This window comes from Sander lucioperca, chromosome 12, assembly GCF_008315115.2.
Source record: "Sander lucioperca isolate FBNREF2018 chromosome 12, SLUC_FBN_1.2, whole genome shotgun sequence".
Lineage (NCBI taxonomy): Eukaryota > Metazoa > Chordata > Actinopteri > Perciformes > Percidae > Sander > Sander lucioperca.
The window spans coordinates 8,828,848-8,854,371 of record NC_050184.1 but is presented as its reverse complement, the minus strand read 5'-3'; the positions used below and the strand labels follow the sequence as shown (position 1 = coordinate 8,854,371).

The 25,524-nt window shown below is 40.8% G+C and overlaps 1 protein-coding gene across 3 annotated transcripts in view; it reads left to right on the top strand.

Moving 5' to 3' along the window:
• LOC116040667 overlaps positions 1 to 25,226 on the top strand; it is a 31,480-nt gene extending 6,254 nt beyond the window's left edge. The window contains exons 2-25 of one of the 3 annotated variants that reach the window (XM_031286199.2): positions 3,098 to 3,295; positions 3,504 to 5,817; positions 5,936 to 6,139; positions 6,938 to 7,058; positions 7,235 to 7,328; positions 7,775 to 7,861; positions 8,767 to 8,883; positions 8,998 to 9,096; positions 9,324 to 9,475; positions 10,042 to 10,180; positions 10,968 to 11,090; positions 11,185 to 11,382; positions 13,348 to 14,054; positions 14,141 to 14,587; positions 15,906 to 16,155; positions 17,788 to 17,877; positions 18,631 to 18,957; positions 19,059 to 19,229; positions 19,408 to 19,585; positions 19,700 to 19,816; positions 21,144 to 21,425; positions 21,788 to 22,023; positions 22,351 to 22,409; positions 22,619 to 25,226. In XM_031286199.2, the coding sequence (XP_031142059.1) occupies positions 3,098 to 3,295; positions 3,504 to 5,817; positions 5,936 to 6,139; positions 6,938 to 7,058; positions 7,235 to 7,328; positions 7,775 to 7,861; positions 8,767 to 8,883; positions 8,998 to 9,096; positions 9,324 to 9,475; positions 10,042 to 10,180; positions 10,968 to 11,090; positions 11,185 to 11,382; positions 13,348 to 14,054; positions 14,141 to 14,587; positions 15,906 to 16,155; positions 17,788 to 17,877; positions 18,631 to 18,957; positions 19,059 to 19,229; positions 19,408 to 19,585; positions 19,700 to 19,816; positions 21,144 to 21,425; positions 21,788 to 22,023; positions 22,351 to 22,389 (6,690 nt within the window). In that variant the 3' untranslated portion in view covers positions 22,390 to 22,409; positions 22,619 to 25,226. Of the gene's footprint in view, positions 1 to 3,097; positions 3,296 to 3,503; positions 5,818 to 5,935; positions 6,140 to 6,937; positions 7,059 to 7,234; positions 7,329 to 7,774; positions 7,862 to 8,763; positions 8,884 to 8,997; positions 9,097 to 9,323; positions 9,476 to 10,041; positions 10,181 to 10,967; positions 11,091 to 11,184; positions 11,383 to 13,347; positions 14,055 to 14,140; positions 14,588 to 15,905; positions 16,156 to 17,787; positions 17,878 to 18,630; positions 18,958 to 19,058; positions 19,230 to 19,407; positions 19,586 to 19,699; positions 19,817 to 21,143; positions 21,426 to 21,787; positions 22,024 to 22,350; positions 22,410 to 22,618 lie in introns of those variants that run through there. The other 2 variants (XM_036007849.1, XM_036007850.1) reach the window with 2 other exon arrangements.
• Positions 25,227 to 25,524: the final 298 nt, after the last annotated feature.

Sequence of the window (25,524 nt, the reverse complement as noted above, 5' to 3'; positions counted from 1 at the left end):
TTAAGTTTTCTTCTTAAGATCTATTGTGGCAAATTTGCAATTTCCACTTTGACAAAAGAGGAACAAGACTAAGTTCTCTTGAAGTATTGTCACACGTTTGTTGTCACAATTATTACTTAGAGCAAAGGACACAAAACAAAGGTTAGTTCGTAGAGTGCCCACCTAAGAAAAGCCTCCTTTATACCATAGAGCGGTCCCATCCCTTGTATCCTGTTTTGGTCAATCTCCCCTCAGCAACCATTCAGATTGTTAATACCTAAAACTCTTATAGCTGGCACTTCCCTTGGTTACAGATATCTAGTCTCAGTTTAGTGTCACTGCTGAGAACCTGTTGATACATTCTAACATGAACAGAACACGCTTTCCCAGGAACCCACTCTTCTCTAATTTATATCAATTCACTTGTTTATCTGTGAAAAACACTTTATTAATACATTTTACTAACTTACTTATTATTGTGATCATTTCAGCGCTTTGCATTGTGTGACACAGTAGGCGAGGTAGACTGGTGCATACTGGAGATTTTTTCCAAAGCAGTACAACATCTGGGTATTTTTGATATACTGCAGATTTTGCTTTTGTTTGCAGAATGAATATGACCTGCTACATTTTGGCCAAATCAGTACATACTGCTAGTATATTAGGCTGTTTTGAATATAGCCGTTTGGAGCTTTTTCTATCTTTCTTCCCTAGGCCTAATTAAAAGTTAAAGGGCGAATCCCACAGCTTCGCTTTTGATAACATTTAAGAGTAACATTTTACCTCTCTAGGGAACATTTTCACATGAGAAGCAGATCACACTCTGCAATTAGTCACAACACAAAAGCATACATTTCTGTTACATATAAAGATATTTAAACATGATTATGTGTTATTGTATAATTCCCCTTACAGGTCACATTCATTTACATTTCTGCAATTTACAAGCTATCCTTTTCCAAGAATCCCAGACCTTCCTAACTTTCAGGATTGGAAAGCATTTCATTTTAATTTTATGAGCTGTGAACTGAATTTGCTTTTCAGTAGGCTACATATTGTGCTGCTGAGCCTTCCACTATCATCTTCCTCCTCTCATTTCACAACATTACCATTCTCCTTCTCCTTCTCCTTCATGTTATCATGATGACCCATCACTGTGTTTTGTCCCAGCGGGGTGTGGCAGGACTGACCAGAAAGCTCTGAGTCACAGTGTTGTTTCTGGTACTGTGGGGGCTGCGGACTGGCTGCGAGCCCAGCATTTTTTGATCGTAATGTAAGGGGATAAGACAGATATAGGGTGGATGGCCATTGTTTCTTGGGAAAAAAAATGAAAACAGACAGAAGCAACAAACATAGGGACAAAATGCACAGAATAGGAGAGAGAATTCAATGAGAAAGTCTGCTTGTTATACAGTGTAGATCCTGCAAGTCTGAAAGCCTTTTGAAGACCAAAGGGTGATACATTTCTTCCTTTTCAAAGGTGCAGAGAAGAAATGCACAACAGATAGCAGAGCTGGAGAGGCACTGAGCAAGTGTTAGTCTGAGGGGACATAATTCATCACACCCTAGCTGTCTCCATCTCCCTACATCCATGTCTGTCTTGCTTCATCTTCACAGCTGGGAACCCGTGAGTTCAGTGGAATGATTTTAACAAACAGATATGGAACTGTTATTCCTTGGTTTTCTAATTTAACTGACCAGAAAGTGAATAAATATATTTTCCAAAATGTTGTATAAGTGATTCGTTATACTCAGGACAGGAAGGTTTTAGTTTTATTTATTTTTTTAATTTTATTTTCAGAACGATGGCACCTCCAGCAAAGCCATGACATGCATAAATACAAAAATAAATAAAAACTGCACCTTTGCCATCACCCTCCAAGACATACTTCAGGCTTTTCCTCTTTTGGGGTTCACCACTGACAGGGAAGTTTTTAAACTACGACTAATTTCCTTGCTCCTACATTAACATTGATGTAGTCTCATCTAGTAAATGACGCTGAACATGCATCGCGAAAAAAAAGGGGCAGCAAGATTTCATGCTATGCGTCGACATTCACACACAACCCTTTCAGATGCCATATATCTCCCAACGGAGCCTCAGCCATGCATGTATATACATTAACCCCCAAGGTCCACTGCCGTGGCCTTTGCAGGATGCTAAATAAAGCAGGGCCTAAAAGTGGGTAGCGGGCCATGAGTTCAGGTCAAAGGGAATGTGAAACCATAAACCAGGAGGATAGCTAGCCTTGAGACCAGCTATTACACACTGTTTACTTGGATGTTTCCTGTCAGGCTGGCTGGCTTTATGTTTAATGATGAACACAGCGTGTTTGTGTAACTATTCTCTCACCCGGTCCTGAGGTTGAGGACAAGGCCTGTGTAATTTACTGTGAGAGACGCCAATGAGATAAAAGTGACTCCAAGTTTCCTATTGTTTAGCATTACTGCATTACAGAGGATTTAAGTAAATGCTGTTGGTTGACTTCTGTAGTTCACCTAAATGATAAAGTCACAATTTAAATAGAGAACACACAATAAATTGATTGGCCGATTGTCAGAATATTGATCAGCAATTTTAATAATCAGTTACCTGTCATTTATCAAGCAAAAATGGCTCCAGATTCTCAAATGGGAGAATTTTCTTACATTTTCTCCTTGGGCTTCTGAAAATTGTAACGAGCAATTTCACCTATATTCTTTATAGTTTTTAATAGTAAACTACTCGATTAACTGAAAAAAAAATCTACATGTTATCTGTTAGTTTCAGCATAAATATTTAATTTAAAAGGCCATTTAACTGTCAAAGCAAACTACTTACTGCAGGTTATAATAGTGAATCATCATCTGCTTTTTGAATTGAGGATAAAATGTTGAATGACTACAGTGGCTTCTTTATATCATCTTCCATTGCTAAGTGGTAGAACATGTAAATATGTGGCAGGACAGTTTATGTTAGAATTATTTTTTAAAGGTACATTGCAGGTATTCAACTTTTAGGTTAGTAGTGCACGTCTATTAGCACCCACAGATCACGGCCTGCCTGCCTTGTAACTGATGTAGTGGGGATCAATAATGAACCAGTAGGACATCTACTTTCTCTCTCTTGTGTTTTCAGAACTTTGAATCTCTGGAAAGTTCGATCCAGAACCTGCTGTCGGTGCTGTACCCGCCCTTCGAGGCCACCGCCCCCACCCTTCTCAGCCAGCTCTTCCACATCATTGATAGTCGTTATCATGGAGATCCCCTGCGATGCCTGCTGGACTTTCTGGTCCCAGCCAAGAACATCTTAGACACCGTGCAGCAGGCTGCATGTGTAAGTCACTATCTTATACTGTACGCTACAGTGGTGTGCTAAGCTTATGTGTGAGTTTAAAGAGACTTTCACTTCGTGTTAGTAAGGAACAAAGCTGCCCAAAGATCTTCTTGCTGGACGTAATATCATAATTAAAATAGAAAAAATAAAGTTGACATTCTTTTAATTTCTGAAACCCTGTACTGTCAATGTACTTGTCCCCTTTTAGGCTCAGTACTCTGATGTACTTTTCCTGTGTGAGGGCTGGCCTCTGTGTTTGCATGACCAAGTTGTCATCCACCTCGCTCCTATCAACCCCCTGCTACTTCAGCCTGGTGACTTTTATCTCCAGGTGGCACCATTCTGTGACCAATCAGCTCGCATCGTGGTCTGCAGCCTCCTGGAAGAGGAGGGGCTTTTAGTGGAAGTAGTGGAGGAGACCCCGATCCCTGAAACTTCCTATCCTTGTATATTCAGCCGTGACTGGTTAGAGGAGATCAACCAGGGCCGCCATGGAACGCCTCTCAGCCAATGCCTGCTCGCCACCGAGCAGGGCGTGGTGAGGTTACCATGGGAACGGGTGGCCCTGCCTGATTTTGTGGATGTGCCACTGTGTGCTGGGAGTAGTATGGCCTCTGCTCCTCCTTCAAATCCTCCTTTACCACCTCCGCTTCCTCATCCTCATCCTCCACCTCTTCCTCATTTCCCTGAGAATTCTGCATCAAATCGTTCATTTCCTCTTTCTCCTTCAAAGGAATCTGCACCAAAACAGTATCCTGTAACCATTCAAAATTCTATTTTAACATCTGCTTCACAGCACTCTGCCTTCACTGTGGAGACCAGAATATGTCCGGCGAGGCACGGCATTGCTGTGTCACTCTGCCTGGTGGATACTAGTGCCGCTTCTTCATCTAGGCTGGTGAAAGTGAAAGAGACTGAAACTGAGCTTAAGCCTATTGGCTGGGTGTCCCCTAATACGTGGGACAGCTACTTTACTGGGACAGATCCAAATACAGCTACAGAAACTCGCACTGTTTCAGGTACATGCACCCCAGCAAGGGGAGATATAACTACGTACAAACGTGAAGATAAGGGTGTAATTGTGTCTGAAAATATAGTGCCACATAAACATAAAGAGCCAAACAACAAAGATATATGCAGGAGAGGACCAGCAGGCCACGCTGTTGCAGAAGGGGAATATATTGATATTCTTCAGGCAACTATGCTTTTTAATAGAGATCAGTCAGCAACTGAAGAACAACAGACATTAGAAGTGCAAATGCAATCGCACACACAAATCGAACCACAAATGCAAAGACATCCACAAAGACGAGCACAAATGCAACCACGTGTAGAAATGGAGTCATTCGGGCAAGCACAGAGACAGTCAAACACACAGATACCACCTCAAGCACAGTCACAAGCACATGTGCAGTCACCTACAAAACCACAACCACAAAGTCATTCTAGATCAGAGGCTGCTGTGTCATTAAGGCCCAACATGTCTGCAGAAACAGCTCTCCGCCATTCCCAATCCTATCACCCTCACCCTGACTCCCTTGAACCTTCTCAGTGTGTCCGCACTGTCCAGTTCTCAGAGAAACCCTGTACCCCGTGCATGAGGAGAAGACAAGGCGGAAAGGCTTCCAGAGCTCAGGAGCTTAAGTGTCGATACAGGGACTCCTACCAGGCTGCTATACAAAACCCTGTCACCTTTGGAAAGGAGAAGGAGAGTGGGAATATGTTAGCTGTGGTGGAGGAGGATGGTGATTTCTCACAGTGCGATGACAGACTACCAGGGACTGAAACAGGGGATCCATGGTGTAATGTTCAAGGAATGTGGTTTGATTCAGGGATGCAACACCAGTCTCCTTCCTCTGTCAGTGGAGCCATCTGTAAGGAGTCAGGAGAAAGGAACGCTGTTCCATATTGGAAAACAGGCGATACAAACACTGCCCCCTGTATGGATTACAGGGGAAACAATGTTTTAAAAATTGGTGCGCTACCAGAACAAACAGCTGAAAGGAACACTTACTTGCCATTTAGGGAACCAAGGGATGCACACTCTGCCAAAACTTGTGGCAATTTACACATTGTGAACAGGACAAATATAGCAGCAGGAACAAGGATAAACAATAATAGAGCTTTGTCAAGTTCAAATGATCAGTCAGATGTCATCTCTGCCAAACACCACAGACAGTTTCCTTCCACTGAAATTTCATCGATGACCCTCAAGCCTCGTGAACGGCTACAAAGCCGAACTAATTCCACAGGAGCGAGTCCAAACTTTCCTAAGTCTCTTTCAGCGCCACAGAACCGACGGGAGTCCATGTCAGATGGAAGATGTTCATCCCTCTCTACAGCTGTGGTGGACACCTCAGAGAAGTGTGCGCTGGTCATTGTTGAAGGTCAAAATGTCAGGAGAAGAGAAAATACTGGCTCCTGTGCAGAGATTCCCCAGCTGCATGTGGTCAAATGTAAAAACAGCACAGCCTTTGGACTGGTTTCACCCAAGATCAACAGGAGGAAGATGGTCATTCCAGGTACAGTAATGTTGTTCTAATTTGATCTTTAGCATGGAGGTTTTATTGGGTTAATTTCATTGTTTACTACCAGATGAAAATCAGCCTCCCTACAGCAAAATGTGTACATTTTTTATAGATGCTGCTCAGCCTGGCACTACGTTCATAACCAGTAGAAATGGCCATCAGACGAAGAACCCGTTACAGACAGATCCACCTCCAACAACAGAGACAAGGAAGATTTCCCAGCCTGCCTCTACTCGTCCCAGACCTGACCACCTTCCCCTGGGATCCCCAGACCCCAGAGCCCACCCCCTCTACTTAGGAGTAGCATCTCGCACAGGTAAGTTAGTCTGAGACACAGCAAATAACAACCAAGTTCTTCACTGTGCATAAAAAGACAACATATACAAATGAGATTACATAAAGGTTATTTGTATTAAATAACTCATTGATTAATGTAAGATATTACATTAAAAACATCACTAATACAGAAGTAACATGGAAGTCTCACCAATGTATAAGAGTACATCAGCATGTGAGAGTCATGATTGATTTTATCATTATTTTTAAGGCTGATTATGACTATTACATTTTCTTGAACATTCACTTTTTTTCTGACATGGCAGTAAAATTCACGACTAGTAGCTTTGACCCTCTCTGTCTCTATTTACCTTTTCTGTTTGCTCTTCTTTCTTATGATTTTCTCTCATTTCAGATAGCATACCGGCATTGTCTTTGTCCTTCAAGCCTTTGCTGTTGTTGCACATTTTATGAGCCTTTTGCTCTTCTTGGAAAATGTACTTTAAAAATGATCCAGTTCCAAATATACATAGTAACTATTCTAATGAAAACTTTACTTAATAGTTTGACTGAATCCTCTCTGTATTTTGATTCAATTCTATTTAAATAGAAAGACATCTCATTCCGTTATACAGTAGTCCTCCTCAAGGATCAGTATGAGCAAGGCAGTGGTGGATGTCTACTGGGATTTAGGGTAAAATAAATCTATTAAAAAGAGAAATCAACCGGATGCTTTTACTCTCTCTGCTCTCCCCTTTTGGAGATGGTCAATAGGTTACTTAAAATTCTCACCGAGAACAGCATGTTCCCTGATCTTTCCTCTCTTTAACCCCTTCAGGTGGCAGAGACAGGACAGGCAGGGCAATAGTTGAGCTCTATGGACACCACCAAGGATGGAGATCAGCTGTAACAAGCCAGGAGCTCTTCCAGATGCTGCTCTACTTCCGTACCATCACCAGGTAACATATCAGTAAATCAATGAATTAATTAAGGAAAAATTAATTAACCAGACTTGAAAAAAATCTGTACATTTAAAGTCATAATGGAAGGAAGTTTTGGCATCATTGTGGCCATGTCTGTTTTATTGTGGTGACTGTTGTGTACTTAATATTTTTTTTTTTATCTCTGTATCTAGGAGAGAAATCAGAGAAGCTGGGATGACACTCATTTTTGATTCGAGGAAGACAAATCCTCAACCGCAGCTCTATAAGGCCTTGATGACACTTCAGGTAAGACGCACAGACATTTCTGTAGAACTGTTGTAAGGGTGTTTACTCCTGGTTGGAGTGCTGCTGTTTACGGGCGATTAATTCTGGGTAAAATATCAATGCTGAATAATGTAGCAGCTCCTGAGCATATCAGTGTATCTTGACGTCCTCCGGTTTATTTAATAGTTATGTGTAATGTGACAAAAAATCTTTTCCTTTACTTATTTGTAATCAAAGGTGCAATTTATTGTATAATATACAAGTTTGCTTTTATTAATGTGTTATACAATTTCTAGTGTTGATATCAGTTCAATTTACTGAAAAAGAAATTCATTTCCATTGATACCCATATGTTTTTGACTTGTACTCTGACTGTGCTATTTATTTGTGGTAATCAATTAAAGGCTGTAACTCAAAGAATGCATGAATGTAGTTAAGTAGGATTTATGGAGTGTAAACTGTTGCAGGAACAGACTCCCCAGGCAGTGAACAGTTTCGTGCTGCTGGTGGACAAGGAGAGCAGCCTTCGGCCAGAGAGGTGTCCCGGAATCCAGGTCAGCTTTTCACTTTTTACAATCTTTATTATAAGACACTCCAGGTGGAGAAATACCTCTGTTTGGTTTTCTATAAAGGGTAATTAATTTGAGTGGATTATAAACTTTATTGATCTCTTTAATCAAGGTGTTTTAGCCATGCTAGCGGCGTGGTTATAGGGATGGCAATGTCAGTTAGTTTGTTTGCTCATTATTTTGGTCCAGACTAAAATATCTTGATAACACATTGATTAGCATGACAATTTGACATTCACGGTCCCCAGAGGATGAATTATATGACGTTTTGAGTTTGTTTCCACTTCTCCAGTGAAATATATCAACATCGCCTGACCATCAACTTTAGGAGTCACAACAGGACTTCAGATGCATTTACTATCAGACATTTTTGCATTTAATAGGCTAAAATATTGACCAATTGTTAAACCAAATAGATGAAATACTTGTCGTGGTCTAAAAAATAATGTTCAGCAATTTTCTGTGTGTGGGAATTTTAAACTCTGGTCGATTTATGAGGACTATGGTTAACTTTTTCTCAGATCTTTGCAGGGTAAATCGAGACAGTTAGCTAGACTATCTGTCCAATCTGAGTTTTCTGTTGCACGACTAAAACAACTTTTGAACGTACACATGTTCCACCAAAACAAGTTCCTTCCAAGGCTATTTTACAGCAGCACCTTGGCTCCATCCGACGCTTAGCACCACCCAAGACAACTGTGATTGGTTTAAAGAAATGCCCATAAACCACAGCAGTTTTTCTCCCATCCCGGAATGCTGCGTGGACTAGCCAGACCCTCCTCCACAGCGCTGTGGAGGAAGGTCTGGCATGGTGAATAATCTCCCTGTTTTTCATTCTGTAGCTGTGAAAACGCGTTGATGTTACTTTGACACTTGTTGCCTCAAAGCAGACTGAAGTGGTGACATCGATGAAAGCCTTGTTCAAGCTGGCGGAGGTGAGTCAGCTGAGCGCCCGCCTGGATGGCACGCTGTCTCACAGCCACTGTGACTGGATAGAGCTGCACCAGGTGAGACAGAGTCACATCAATACATTACCTGCCTCTCTTCTCTCCAGTCAGGTAGTGCAATAGTTGCCTCTTACTACTCATGGTTTACTCATGTCCACATCTTTCATTCTCTAGAAACTCTTCCCATTTGTGTCTGATCTTCACGAGGCATCCAGCCTTCTTCTGAGAGCCATTAGTGAGTTAGAAGAGCCCCAGAGGACAGACACTGTACAGGTACCTTCATGCTGTCTTTTGACTGTTTATTCATGTTGTTATTTGGGCCTTGAAAGCTGGGTTTATCCTCAGTTATGTAACTGTCTTCACTGAAAATACTGTGTGTGTTATGAGGATAATAACTTCTGTAGTTATATAAAAGTATTGGCGAATGCACATGGAAATTGTTTATGTGAAGTATTTATTGTATAATTTGCTGATCTTTAAAATGTATTTTTGTCAAACAGACTGTGCAGCAGTGCATGATGGACCAGAGGACACTGATGAGGAATGTACTGGAGGACAGCCGATTGGTCAGCCTGCAGAGGGAGGGCGGAGCCATCTTGGCGAGGCTGAGGAAGGAGAGTGACCTCAGATACCCCCACTGCGAGGACCTCAGGTAAACTCCTACTCTCACCTGCTCGTGTACACAACAACCCAGGTATTGGCTCTACACTCTTTTTGGGGGTAAACTTGTTTATATGACCTTTGATATCCTGTGATTAAATATTCTAGCTACTAGAAAATAAACCACTAGACTGAACATATTCCTACCAATCACCACACCACAAATAAGTGGCAAAAATGATTAATTATTAATTGTGTAAATTGTGCAGCTGCAGCACACTTTCAGACTCATTATTTAATAGCAGGGGATTTAAGATACACAGGGCAGAAACAAACATTCCATATCCTATTGTCTTTGTGAAGACAACACACCATCATATTTGCACTATTTTGAGATCAAAATGTAGTCATAACACTCTTGACTTTGTACAAAAGCTGAAAAGCAAAAGTTAAATGTTTTTGTGCCATAGTTTGCTGTCTTAAGCCAGTTGTTCCAAGCCTAGCTGTGTTATTGTTATGCATATGCTGCCTAATCCTCTTCTTCCAGAACACCAGTTATTCATTTACTCTGTTATTTTTTTTCCTTAAGCCTTTGATCTGTCTTTTTCCTACATGCAGTGACGCAGTAGACTCGGTGAGCAGCCTGTACAACCACGTGGAGGAGCAGGCTCACATCCTCGTGCAAAGGTCCAACATGTCACTGGAACACCTGGAGTATCTGCTGCAACTCAGAGAGGTGGAGGGACACTTAATGCAGGTGCATTTTGTTAATAGCTGACCATCAAATCTGCCTACTGATGTTCAGATGAATGGCACTTATTTCAAAATATATTAGGTTTGGTAAGTGCAGTAATGGTTCTAAGGGACTATGAAAGACATTACAGTCTCTGGGTTCATGAAGGCCCAGCGATCTAATGATAACAAATCATCATGTGGGTATGGTGATGAGTAGATCAAATGTCATTCATTGAATTTCAGGATTTTGCATTTGAATGGAAAATGAATTAAATATTTTGTTTAAATTAGAATCATCTGTTGTTGTTTTTCTCACATAAATCAGGGAACACAAAGTGAAACAGTTCAGTAATGTGAATAAATAGTGACAGTATGTGTATGTTTGCCTGTGTTTTATGTCACTGCATACCGCATTACATATTTTTGTGACAGTTAAGTTGCTTAGCTCTGGGTCGGCTATTTGTTGTTTACTAATAACACTTAAGGACTGTTAGTGATGAAGGACTTTATTCATTATATTTTTAATTGAGATATATATTGGCCAACTGTGTTTTTAAGACACATAATCAAAAAGAAAAACACATACAAAAGTAAGCGAATAAAAGAAGCACACACTCTCCCACCCACCAACTCTCTACAGCAGAATACTATATTAAGAAAGTGTAACAAGGTAAAACACACAGTACACACAGTTAAACTTATATTATAATTTATTATGTATTATTATTAGATGAGGACTTTAAAAAGAAGTTACACATGTCCATGCCCATACTACTAAACACAATATTGTTTTGCTTCTGTCCCTGCAGATGCTACAATGGTTTAACGTAGAGGGAGAGCGCCACCTGCTGGAGGCTGAATCAGTCGAGGACTCTGGGGACCGAATGGAGCAGATCCTCAACAACTTCACTCGTTTCCTTATTGAAGCTAATGTGAGTCTACATTTTCTTGTGGCTGTCATGTATTTGTGTGTCTCTGTTTGTCCACCTGTCTCAATCTGTCTCTCCCCGTCTCCTCATCCTCCAGGACCGAAGGCACCACGCCATGACGTTAGTGTCAGAGGCAGAGCAACTCCAGCAGATTGGGTTCTCCTACCCAGAGACGGAGGCATTTGGGACTTTAGTCTGCACCTTCAAATCAGGCCTAGAGGACTTTCTGTGCAGAGCAGAGGCATGCGGCAGGGAGCTGCAGGTCATGGTCAACGTGTGTGATTTTTGTGAGCAGGTTGGTGTCAGATATTTTATCAGCATTCAAAATTCAAGTATTCAAGATCACTATGCAGTTAGTTCTCTTACCCCGTAGAAACATTTATTCGGCCCAGTTTGGGAACCAAGCCCATAAAGACATCCCTTCCCCCAAAGAACTGACAAATCTGCTGAAGCTTTTCTGTGTGAACCCTTTATCAGAACATACAGTGCCTGACAAAAGTCTTGTCACTTATCTAAGTTGTAGGAACAACAAATAATAACTTGACTTGTAGTTGATCAATTGGAATCAGAAATGGTTTATATGAAAGGCAAAGGCTTCTGGATTATGCTTATTATACCAAAATAAAGTTTTGTATCATTCATTGAGTTTTATCATTGAATTAGGACAGAAAGGTCAGATTTGGCTTGGACAAAAGTCTTGTCGTGTCTTTATTTGATTCAACCAATCACAGATTAGAGTTTCACCTGTGACAAATACTGTAATTAACACATTCCTGGGTGTGTATAAAAAGAACTCCAGCACACCAGACCTTCATGTGAAGTGCAACCTGACCTCTCACAACATGCCAAAGATTCAACCACAGACCAAAGTGCTGATCATCAAGAGCCTGAAGACCAAGTCTGCTGCTGAGGTGGCAGACATCTTCAATGTATCCAAACGTCAAGTGGAAAGGATAAGAAAAAGATTTGAAGAAACTGGTGAAGTTCATGACAAGTCCAGGTCAGGCAGACCCCATAAGACAACTGTTCGAGAGGACCGTTTGTTGCTTCGACAGTCCAGGGCCAGCCCTTTTTCTGGGCTGGCCACCAGAAACCCCTGTATCTATAACAACAGTTTGTCGAATTCTCTCACGCAGTGGCCTCCATGGCCGAATTAGTGCTCACAAACCAGCATTAAACAGAAGACAACTAAAAAAGTGTGTTGCATTTGCAAAGGCCCACAGCTTGGTGAAAGGATGGACAGTGGAAAAGTGGCAGAAGGTTGATGAATCATCCATTGAACTGCATCCCAATTGCTGCAAATACTGCAGAAGACCTGTTGGAACCCGCATGGACCCAAGATTCACCCAGAAAACAGTCAAGTTTGGTGGAGGAAAAATCATGGTTTGGGGTTACATGCAGTATGGGGGTGTGCGAGAGATCTGCAGAGTGGATGGCAACATCAACAGCCTGAAGTATCAACAAATTCTTGCTGCCCATTACATTCCAAACCACAAGAGAGGGCAAATTCTTCAGCAGGATGGCGCTCCTTGTCATACTTCAGCCTCCAGATCAAAGTTCCTAAAAGCGAAGAAGGTCAAGGTGCTCCAGGATTGGCCAGCCCAGTCACCAGACATGAACATTATTGAGCATGTCTGGGGTAAGATAAAGGAGGAGGCTTGGAAGATGAAACCAACGAATCTTGATGAACTCTGGGAGTCCTGCAAGACTGCTTTCTTTGCTATTCCAGATTGCAATTTGAGATTGCCGAGACGTATGGATGTAGTCCTCCAAGCTCATTTTCTTTTTCCCAAGGCACCATGACTTTACGTATGCTCTGATGTTATTGTAGCATGTTTGTGTATTCACAATAAAGTATAGTTTCTACCGTACATTACTGTACTTTTGTATGCGACAAGACTTTTGTCCAAGCCAAATCTGACCTTTCTGTCCTAATTCAATGATAAAACTCAATGAATGATACAAAACTTTATTTTGGTATAATAAGCATAATCCAGAAGCCTTTGCCTTTCATATAAGCCATTTCTGATTCCAATTGATCAACTACAAGTCAAGTTATTATTTGTTGTTCCTACAACTTAGATAAGCGACAAGACTTTTGTCAGGCACTGTATATGGCATGAATGAGTTTTCTTTTTATATTACACATCATACAATAAAGAATCACCTGAGTAGATTAGCATGATAATAAAAAGTAAATTAGAACATGCACTTTTGTTCTTATGTATGACAAAAGAAAACAACTGTAATCTCCAAACAGGCTACAGCTCTGGCCAGCGAATGCATTGAGTACCTGGACCAGACTCAATCCAGAATCCACACAATGCAAGACCATGACCAGACTACAACACCTGTCAATCACACAAACACTCAGCCAACGCAACACCAAAACCAAGACTCTGGACCGAGCGCTGCATCCCTTTGCCCGTTTGATGTCCACACACCTCATGCTCCAAATGTTTTACTGTCAAGCAATGACACCTCCATCCTGCAGAATTTTCAAGACAGGTTCCTCCAGTTCAGCCCAGAGAGATTTCAGGAGGTGAAGGCCCAGGCCATTGCCCTACAGGGCTCCAGAGGGATGCAGGTCTGGAACGTAGCCTGGCTGAGATGCCAGGAGGCCAGGCAGCAGTTTAAGGAGAGGATGCAGGATGTGGAGAAAGTTTACCACCAACAGGTAGACTCTACCAGCTGGTGTGAACCTCATTATGTTGATGTGGTAAGCACTAATGTTGAGACACCGTCCCCCGGTGGCCAGAGTCTGGTGGTACAATCAACTCCCGGGCCTCTGCACCCACAGTGGGAGGGCATTGTGTCGGGAGCGGTGGATTTAGGGAAGAGAAGGCCGATCCTGGGCAGCAACGACACTAACTCAACAACTGTAGCCTGCTGTAACATCAAACCTGAGGATCGCAGTGATGCTGGAACCAGCCAGGGGTCAAAGGTCACTCCACAGTCACCTCACAGGTAACTTGTTAATCCATTCATCTCACTTGATTTAATAGTTTACGCTGTGTGAAATTATCACTATTAAACAAATCATTTAATAATAGGTCAGCAAGGAGAACAGAAAGAGAGACGAGGAGGAGACAGACAAGCAGAGCGAGGAGTGAGAGAGATGCCGCTGCTCTGTCTCAGTCCCACACTGTTGGCTGTCAGTGGTTTTCATGGGGACTAGGTCTTGGAGTGAGGTCGGTGAGTCAGGACTCGTGCACCACTGGAGTAGCGACGGCGGGGTCATTCACTCCTCCAGAGCAGCAAGTTCGACCCCCGTCATCCTGCTCCCACCATGGTCAGCCGTCTTCTCGGATCCTCCAGGAGGCTCAGAAGTTCCAGATCTCTCGCCACGGGAGCTTCTGCTCAGAAGACTCCTGTATGAGTGACCGGGGGGCTGTAGGGGGTAACGGGACTTTATGCTGCAAACACTCGAGCCTCCCCATCGGGAGATATGAGGGGGCCTTTTGTTTGGCAGGTCCACAGGAGAGTGCCAGCAATGCCCTGTAAGTTTACTACATGTGGGTGAAATGTGCTTGCATTACCGATTGAGGAAAAAGATATGTAATCAAACATTTGCTTTGCAAGATGATATTCTTAGTTAAATGACATGCCTTTAAAAGAGTCTTAATCAGATTTAATTTGCTCTTTACTGTCTCTAAGCTTCCAATGAAGTACTACAGGTACTGTTTCTTCTGATTCTCCTCACTTTTTTTTCTACTTGTCAACATGATGGATTTTTGAACAGGCCTACCAGACACAGACCCTTTGTTTACAGTGGCTGCTAATAATGAGATCTATACATCACATTGGAAAGTTAATGGGCTCAGTCATAAGTAGAGATATCCCAATTACATTTTTGGCTCCTGATAACTCCTGATTTTGAGTCCTTTAAAATTCCCATATCATGCTCATTTTTAGGTTCATACTTGTGTTTTGGGTTTCAACTAGAACATGCTTACAGGCTTTGATGTTCAAACTCAAACTCTATTTCTCTTATACTGTCTGTCTAAATATACCTGTAATCACCCTCTGTCTAAAGCTAAAAAAAATATATAGGCTACGGTAAGCCTACAGTAAACTTACTGAAGCACTTCATGTAAACACCTGTCAGCAGAGGAGCTGCTATGTAGGATGGGGGTGGTGTTTTACTTGTCTGTGCCCAGGGGCCCATTCTCATAATCCATCCATACTTGGCATGTTTCTTTTCTATCATTGTGCATGTAGAGAGAGTAAAATGACAGCATGTCACTGTATCATTTGCTGAAATATAAAAGTAGTACATCTTCTCACCTTACTGCAGTGATGTACAGGTGTACACTAGGGCCCCTTGACATCACTGTTGGAGGTGGTTACAGGTGCCACAAAGCACACTTCTGACAACACCCATCACTGATTCTGGCTAAACATTAGTTCTTTAAAAATTAGTTCAGTTCATTGGTCAATATCCTTTCATCACAAGCAGTTTTCAAAAGACAAAGAGCCTATGCAGATCAATTTCAGTACAACAGGAAATTAAATAATAAATAACTCAGCATCATTCAGCAAATAAAACAAAGCAAAGGGGAAAAGAGTAACATGGTGGCGAGAGATCCTGTGCAAAGACTATCAAGCCTAAAACACCCTAAACAATTTTCCTAATATTATTTGGTTTGTACAGATGCAGAAAAACTCCCAAATTAGGTATTCCATGGATGAGGACATGCAATAAATTATTTACAAATACTACTGTATAGATATATTATTGAAGAATATGTACTGCAGTGTACTAGGTAAAGGTCTGTGTTTGAAGTTAATAGATATTTGTTCTGTTTGTGTTATCAGGAGGCTGCAGCGTGTCCTGGAGGAGCTGGTGTTTACAGAGAGAGAATATGTCCGCTCACTGGGCTACATCCTGAACCACTACCTCCCCCTGCTGGACAGACCAGACATCCCCCAGGACCTCAGGGGCAAGCGAGGTGTCATCTTTGGCAACCTGGAGAAGCTTTATGACTTCCACAGCCACTACTTCCTGCCCGAGCTGGAGGCCTGCCAGAGGGAGCCCGCCATGGTGGCACGCTGCTTTCTCAGACATGTGAGTAGTACAGTAACTGTACAACTGTAATAAATATACACTCACCTTGAAGATTATTAGGAACACCTGTTCAATTTTTCGGTAATGCAATTATCTAATCAACCAATCACTTGGAAGCTGCTTCAATGCATTTAGGGGTGTTGTCAAGGTCTAGACAATCTCCTGAACTCCAAACTGAATGTCAGAATGGGAAAGAAAGGTGATCTAAGCAACTTTGAGCGTGGCATGGTTGTTGGTGCCAGACGGGCTGGTTTGAGTATTTTCCAATCTGCTCAGTTACTGGGATTTTCATGCACAACCATTTCTAGGGTTTACAAAGAATGGTCTGAAAAAGGAAAAACTTCCAGTATGCGGCAGTCCTGTGGGCGAAAACGCCTTGTTGATGCTAGAGGTCAGAGGAGAATGGGCTGATTAATTCCAGCTGATAGAAGATCAACTTTGACTCAAATAACCACTCGTTACAACCGAGGTATGCAGCCAAGCATTTGTGAAGCCACAACACACACAACCTTGAGGTGGATGGGCTACACCAGCAGAAGATCCCACCGGGTACCACTCATCTCCACTAAAAATAGGAAAATGAGGCTACAATTTGCACAAGCTCACCAAAATTGGACCTTTCAAGACTGGAAAAATGTTGCCTGGTCTGATGAGTCTCGATTTCTGTTGAGACGTTCAGATGGTAGAGTCAGAATTTGGCGTAAACAGAATGAGAACATGGCTCCGTCATGCCTTGTTACCACTGGGCAGGCTGGTGGTGGTGGTGTAATGGTGTGGGGGATGTTTTCTTGGCACACTTTAGGCCCCTTAGTACCAATTGGGCATCGTTTAAATGCTACAGCCTACCTGAGCATTGTTTCTGACCATGTCCATCCCTTTATGACCACCATGTACCCATCCTCTGATGGCTACTTCCAGCAGGATAATGCACCATGTCACAAAGCTCAAATCATTTCAAATTGGTTTCTTGAACATGACAATGAGTTCACCGTACTAAAATGCCCCCCACAGTCACCAGATATCAACCCAATAGAACATCTTTGGGATATGGTGGAACGGGAGCTTCGTGCCCTGGATGTGCATCCCACAAATCTCCATCAACTGCAAGATGCTATCCTATCAATATGGGCCAACATTTCTAGAGAATGCTTCCAGCACGTTGTTGAATCAATGCCACGAAGAATTAAGGCAGTTCTGAAGGCGAAAGGGGGTCAAACACGCTATTAGTAGGGTGTTCCTAATAATCTTCAAGTTGAGTGTATATAGTATATTATTTTTGTATGTAATGTTCATTATATGTATAAAGCATATTAATGGTTTTAGCTTAGTTTTTATCTGATTGTGTTTATTTCTATTTTTATTATTGTATAATTGAAATAACTTACTGTGAGAAATTTGTATTTTAACTGATGGCAAAATATCTAATTGTAATATACAAAATAGTCCCACCTTTCTTCTCAAGATGCAAAGAGACCAGAAGTTGACATGTATAGTAGCAGGATTTCAGTCATATGATAATGAGATGATTAGTATTATTATGTGATTATTGCAGATATATATGACTACTAAGTGTTAAAGGCGTCTTATAAATAACATACTGTACATTTTCTAATATGGTTTAACTTTCCACAGAGTGAGAGTTTCGGCCTGTACGCTCTGTACAGCAAGAACAAACCTCTGTCAGACGCCCTGATCCTGCACCGTCGCCATGACATCTTCAAGGTCAGTTTATGTGTCCTGTCTTTTTCTTAACTGAAAAATACGAGCGGATGTTTTACATCCTTTTCCTTTTGTGTTTACACTATGCAAGCTCGGACATTTTATCTGTACACCAACCTAATTTTTCATTTTAGTAGGTTCAAAGTTACGTTTTCAACTGGTTGCAGTAGTCATTACTCCCCGAACCCTGGAAGTGTTATGCTGCGTTCCAGGCAACCCGTGTTTTCACAACCTTCTACCCGTGAAAGTGCTCTGGAAGGGCAGTCAAACCCGTAACTTACTACCCGTAAACTCGTACCAGATTGTTGTACTCCCAGTTACAGTTTTTGACATCACACACATATAAACAACAATGGTGACCACTGTTGATGCTGTACAGACGCCGGTGATTAACGGTGAGAAATATAAATAAATAGACATAAATAGGCAACGTAAAGTAATTCCACACATTGTAATCAAAACAATACACATACGATTGTGTACTACTACAGGTTATGTTTATTAAATGAAGCCCAAAATATGTCGCCGACTAGAAATAGCTAGTATCAGCTAGCGCTAGCTAACGTTAACGTTAGCGCTAGCTAGAAGGGTTTGTCGTGAATTTGCCTTCCAGGGGGATTAGTAAAATCGCTGCCTGGAATGCTACCAAGTCGTGAGTCGTGACTTGAAGTTGTAACTTACGGGCTAAAAATTGTGTCTGGAACGCAGCATTAGTGCGTTTCCAGCTTTATAGTCCCACTTTGTTTCCCCTCATAGAAGAAGCAGCAGGAGCTGGGGGACATGATGGACCTTTCATCCTACCTGCTGAGGCCTATCCAGAGGATCAGCAAGTACAGCCTCCTTCTGCAGGACATACTGGCTCTGGCTGGCTCATACAGGCCAAAAGACATGATCCAGGAAACACTGCTCGCATCTAGTGTGTGCGCGCAAAGTGTGTGTGGCCCGGGTTCGTTTGTGCCTGATCTGACGAGCAGTGAGAAGGAGCGGGAGAGGACTGAGATCCAAGCTGCTGCAGACCTGGTTCGGTTTCAGATGCGCCACGGCAACGATTTGCTCACCATGGACGCCATCCAGGAGTGTGATGTAAGATATTCGAATGACAACTAAGATATACTTGATATCCAGCAGTTAAGTTAATAGTGTTTTTTCTTTCTGCTCTGCCGTACATTTCTCTGCTCTATCAGGTAAATTTAAAAGAGCAGGGCCAGCTCATTCGCCAGGACGAGTTCACAGTTTTCTTTAGGAAGAAGAAATGTGTTCGCCGCATCTTTCTCTTTGAAGATCTCATCCTCTTCAGCAAGACCAAGAGGACAGATATTGGCAACGATGTTTATGTCTACAAGCAATCATTCAAGGTCTGCACACATCATTGTTTATCAAAAGCTGTCATAATATACAGTATATTCTATTACACAGGCATTGTCCAGTAGTTTTGATGCAAAGCTCCTATAGTGAAGCCAAAACATCTAACCACATGTGATTATTTCAATCAGTGCAATTTCTGTGTGTCTCTCTGTGTGTTTTCTCTCCCAGACAAGCGACATCGGGATGACCCACAACTCAAGTGTAAGCAGCTTGTGTTTTGAGATCTGGTTCCGCAGGAGAAAAAGTGAGGACACCTACACCCTGAAGGCCTCCAGCATGGAGCTGAAGAAAGCCTGGACTACTGACCTGGAGAAGATTCTGTGGGATCAGGCTGCTCACAGTCGAGGTAGTAACAACAACGCAACAACATATTTTAATTATAAAGCACTTTTACAGTTTACAAAAGGCTTTACAGGTAAAAAAAAAAAAAAAAAGATTGTGAATACACTATACATTCCAGAGCTGCGTATGCAGGAGAGGGTGTTCATGGGAATGGGCCGCAAACCTTTTATGGACATTCAACCCAGTGATGCTGCCATCTGTGACCGAGCCGTGAACTGCGCTCTGCCTGGGCGAAGTAAGGAGCTGCACACACAAAACAATTCTTTATGACAGAGCTGTAGTAGAATATTTTCTTCAGACTAGCTATTTAAGTGAAAACATTTTACACTGTAAACTAAGTTCAGTATCACTTTAATAACAATACATCAAAAGGTTTTAGTATGTGTTAGGATTGAATGTTATCTAGTACAGCAGGACCTCACATGACCATGTTTGTGCCCCATCATTCCTGTTAGTTAATGAGGATTTTATTTACCAAATTGATTGTAGGTATGTGGGCTTGTCTAACTTTATCTTCTTCTTTCATAAAATGGTTCATTATAGCAAGAAAACACAACTGCAGAGAGTCCCAAATTGAAAAAAAATGATCTAAACCATTTGGAAAATAACAAAGGCAAATGTGTAAGCCATCATTCAAACAGTTGAAAGTGTCTGTTATATTTTCTGGACTACTGTAGTTATGTACTGTACATGTATTGTGTGTTTTGCAATATAATACATTTCATGTGTATTCCCTTATTTTTTTATTTAAAAGATACATTTAAATAAAATAAATAAAATAGGTGGTCTGGATAGTACCTGAATTGTGGATTTGCTTGGAAATTAATTAGATTTTTTTTTTTGGTAAATAATAACATTGACAATGTTTTTAGCCATTATAGTATCATAGCCATAGTATCTCAACAACTATTGGATGAATTCGCACAAAATTTGTTAACATTTGTAGTCCTCATGGGATCAATCCTGCTGAATTTGCTGATCCCATCACTTTTCCTCTAGCGGCACATTGTGGTTCACATTTGTGTTTGGTAGTGAACTATCTCAACTGTTGGATGGATTGCCATTAAATTTGATACATTCAGACATTCATCTTCCCCTCTGTCATCTAGCACCATCATCAGGTTAATATTTCAATGTTTATGACCAAATACCCGCAAAACTAATTCCCATCAGCCTCAGCTCAAATATTAGCATGCTAACACGCTAAGCTAAAATGATGAACATGGTAAACATTATACTTCCTAAGCATTAGCATGGTTATATTGTGAGCATGTTAGCATTTCGCTTAAAGCACTGCTGTGTACAGCCTCACAGAGCGGCTAGCATGGCTGTAGACTCTTAGCCTTGTTTTCGAATTTTACATATTTTTTTAAATATATATATTTTTAATTTTTTTAGATCTTTTACATTTTGTTGTTGTTGTGTTTAACTAAGCAAAACTAGTAACTAAAATCCAAAAACACTTAATATTTTTTTTCTGAAATAACTGCTTTTGCCCTCACTACTCACTGACCCAGCCCATTAATTTATCATTGATGACACCGATCTAGGTGTGTCGTCAGTTCCTGTGGCCTGTTGTTCACACAGGAGCTTAGAATACCCACGACCACACTCCATTGGCTCTGGCAGCACCGCCTCCACCACCCTCAGCCAATCATCTTCCTCCTCTGGCCGGGGCTCGCTGCCCCCTGCTGGTTATCCCGGGAACCTGTCACAGGGGGTGGAGAACAGTCCTGCTGTCTGCTCCTACCCTGAGGCTATGACTGAAAATGAACTTAACAATCAGCATCTTCATCATCTTCATCATCGTAACTGTGAACAATGGAAAAGTCATCATCCACTGAGTGAGTTTGAAAAATATGTTTTATTTTTTTGACAGATAACAGAAGGGTCTGTTTGCAGTTGACTTCTTAGCTCAATATGACTGCGACGAAATCCAGTGAACATGTTAATATGATTATCATCCTAAAGTTATGACATTGAAATATGAGAAGGTATTTTAAAAGCCACTGTTGATTTGAAAATTCTTTAGTTTGGCGCTATCTGATGGTAGTACCAAGAATGACACAATAATGTACCATATCTGGTCAATGTGAAAATGTTTTGGATGCCATTATGGATTTTGAATGTATATCAATTTTCTCAGAGTGTCAAGTAATGTGCACACCACTGCTTTCATTGTTTCAAGTATCTGTTTCTGCTTTAGTGGACAGCACTGAATCATCTGGAGAATGCATCAACCTCTATAGCAGCTCAGACCGCAACTGCCTGTCTGCCATTGGTGGAGAAGTAGTGGACGACTCCTCCTTGAATGCATCCCAGAGTTCAAAGCCTCGCCCACCACTTTGTCGGACCCCCAGTCTGAGGAGAGACGGCTCACCAGCAATTAGCAGAAAGAAACCAAGTGTTGCCCCAAAACCTCCACATCTGGCTAATGCTCAGGTACAGTTGAAGGTGTAACAAAATGACCTGAATTCTACGTATGAGCTAATGACAATGGGTCAAGACTCAATGATCTGTTGTTTCTCTAATGATAGCAGGTGCGATGGTTTGAAAAAGGTGTAAATGTGTGTCAGTGTCAAATTGAAAGCCTAAATACTAAACTCTGTCCCTGAAAAAAAAAAACTTAGCTCTATTACATTAGCACACAGCAATTTACCCAAAACAGACAAATCAGTATTATTAATCAAGAACTCATGTTATGGAGTTGTTGTTTTGCCATTTTATTGAAGTATATCCTAATATTTTATTTGATATCTTGCATTGCAGGGTGATGACATTATAATCGGAAAATCAACAGAAGTTTAACCCTGGATTCCCTGCAGGAGGTAAGAATGTAAAACAAATAATAAAGATATAAGTTCTTTTTTCTAATTCTAATATGGATTGTTAGTTTTTCCTTAGAAAAGTTAAACATAATTAAACAGGATGCACAGTAACACTTAAATGATACATTTAAAAAAAAAAAACTATTATTATTATCATCATCAATGGCCTCTATTGTGAGAACAAGTTGTGCCTTTAAATATTATTGCAGATCATCGGTCCACTGAAGCTGTTCAGTCCTGTTGGAGATCTTCTGGCCGCCCTGCAGACGGACAGTTTATCTGAGTGAACATAGTGGCTACACAGTCACAAGGCAGTCAGCTTTGTCTGCTCACAATGTTTTGTTTTTAATGATTTATTGAAGCAAATGAGGTTTGGTGTGTTGGTATCATGTGTCAGTTATTCAAATATGGTTGTCTTACAGTATATCACATGTAAATGACCATGCAAGAAAGAAGAAGAGGCTGCTACATGGATGATGTGGTTGACAGAGAGATGTGTACACACACACACACACACACACACACACACACACACACACACTATTTTGTGGGATCTTCTGTGCTGTACAGACTTTACAGTTATTAATATGCAGGGGATCAAAAAGGTTGTATTTATTATCTTCGTGGAAATCAACAGCTTGTGTGGAACAAACACACAGGACCACCACACATGTGGGAGACAACTTCAACTGTATCGCTCAGTTTCATGCTCCTTTTCATTTTTCAGAGCATTGTTTGAGAAACAATTGTACATCATTATTCTCTTGACATCTGGACTACATTGTTTTGGTTACAAGATGACAAGGGAAACTTAATGGACTCCAAGATATAGTCCAAGTTCGCAAGCTATCCACTGGCCATTAGCCCAGAGCTAGCTGAAGATCCAAACTTAAAGTTGATGACCATAAATGGAGACGCATGTGGATATGTGTGCAGATACGGAGAAGTAATTGTATTAATTAATATAGAAGTAATTAATATATAAGGGTATATCTATTTATTTGTATTTGTATCTGTCTGGCTCTGAGATTCTTACAGTAGCCCTGTATTTATTAATTTATCAGAAAGGACAGACCACTTATGTGTTTCACATCTGGATTTGAATTACTCTGTAATGCATTTAATCATACAGAGAGAAAGAACATGAAAGATTGGGTTTCAAATTGTAATCACACAACTACTGCATATACTAACAGATATAGTGTATGACTACAAGCTTCCAGGCGAAAACCACTTACTGTTATTAAGGGTCCACTAATGGTTCCATACTGATCAATGTTCCAGCTACACTCTCGTGAAAATGACCATTACGAAATTTATTTTTCGGATTGTTTTCTTAAGTTGTTGATGAAAGGTGCCAATTTTCTTGTAAGTTCTGTGATTTTTCTTTACTGTCTGTGCAAAATGTACAGTATAGCCTACAAATCATAACAGGATTTTGAAAAACTGAGGTCATAATGTCGACCTCTGTTTATTTTATTTAAAAGCCACTAACCTTTTATGACATGGCAGATCCCGTTTTTTTATTACTGTCTTTTTCCTCTAGGCTTTTTCTTTTGTTAATGTGTTCATTCATTCGATTATTTGCTTATTTAAATGTGGGGTCAGTACAGTTGTCTTTCCTCTAATGTTCTTTTTTTTTTAAGATACATTATAAGACTCGTTTTGTGTGGTTTCTTCCCTCTGAACTCTGACCAGACAGACTGTAAGAACATGAGAATACAGCATGTGACGATGCTTCGCTTCCCTATTCCGCAGACACAATGATTTCTCAGAAGGACATCTAGACACTTATTGCAAAAGGTTTTTATTTCCCTGTGTGCATGTTTTAGTTTGGTACTGAACACCCCTGCAGTTGAAATCTGGTTTTGAGTCTTTATTTTGTGTTTCAGTTTCATGACCTATATACTGTACAACTTCCTCCAGTACATTTTGTAAGACAGGATGCCTTGCGCTGCCTATCGAGAGAGAGAGAGAGCGGGGGGTTATACCCAGGTCGACTGTGTGTTTGAATGTGGTAACCCTCTTCGATCTACTGCTCGGCTTCGCGACCCATGCAAAACTGCCTGTAAAAACCCAGCGTTGGAAGGTAAACGTATAGAAATACATTTTGTTTAATCCTCTATGCACCGCTGCTCTTACTCCTTCTCTCTGGCACGAGACACCTGCAGTTCAGTGCAGCTGCTGGGTAAAGCAAATCTCTCTCTTTTTTTTGTCTGTCTGAAGCCAACAGCAAAGCAGTAGGGCCCAACTTTACTTTTAATGAAATCAAGCAGAGAAATGTTCTCCCCTCATCTTAAAATAGTCATAAATCGCTACTAGAGTAACCTAGGCCTACTTCCTTACCCAGCTGCTGCAAATATGCAGAAGGGAAAATAGCCTAGTATGAAAGAAGAAGGTGGTTACTTAAGTTTCAGACAATGTATTGTGTATGCTTTTGTCACGATACCCACATTGCACCGTCCGCTCGCTTATGTTTTATTGGCTCGATTACGGATATACATATTCATGGACATTCATGTTATTTTTTATTTTCAATTGAATCTAAGCCCTATGGCCTAGTTGGGGATAATGTCTGCAGAGCTTTTGTTTTTGTGAATGCTCTGTTCCACTCTGTTACAACGCTAAATTGACACAATATTTTCATTTCCCTCAACACTGTACAATGTAAAAGTGAAAGTCTTTTAATGTGACCTGAGAAAACTGTGTGAAGTATTTGACTGCCTTGCAAAAGAAAAAACTGCTAAGTTGGATACGAATGTTTAACTGTATAATGTGGAATTTCCTATTTTACATTATAAAATTGAATAGATCTGTTTTTGATTCATTATAAATTCTAACATTTTGTTTATGTTGAGTCATAATAATTTACAGTATGTTGTAGCTACAGAAAATGGCATAAATCATTTATGACAAAACTTGTTTTTTATTTTTATATTTACACTAAAAAAAGTAGATATTAGGGACATGTAGATATGTTTGATGTATTATGTTACACACACAAGATTTTAAAAAAAAACTCAAAATTGTCCATCACTGGTAATTTGCTGACTAAGGACCAACTTTAGTAACAGAATGTTAGAGTTTTTAAAGCATTTGTTTCCAGCAGACAAAT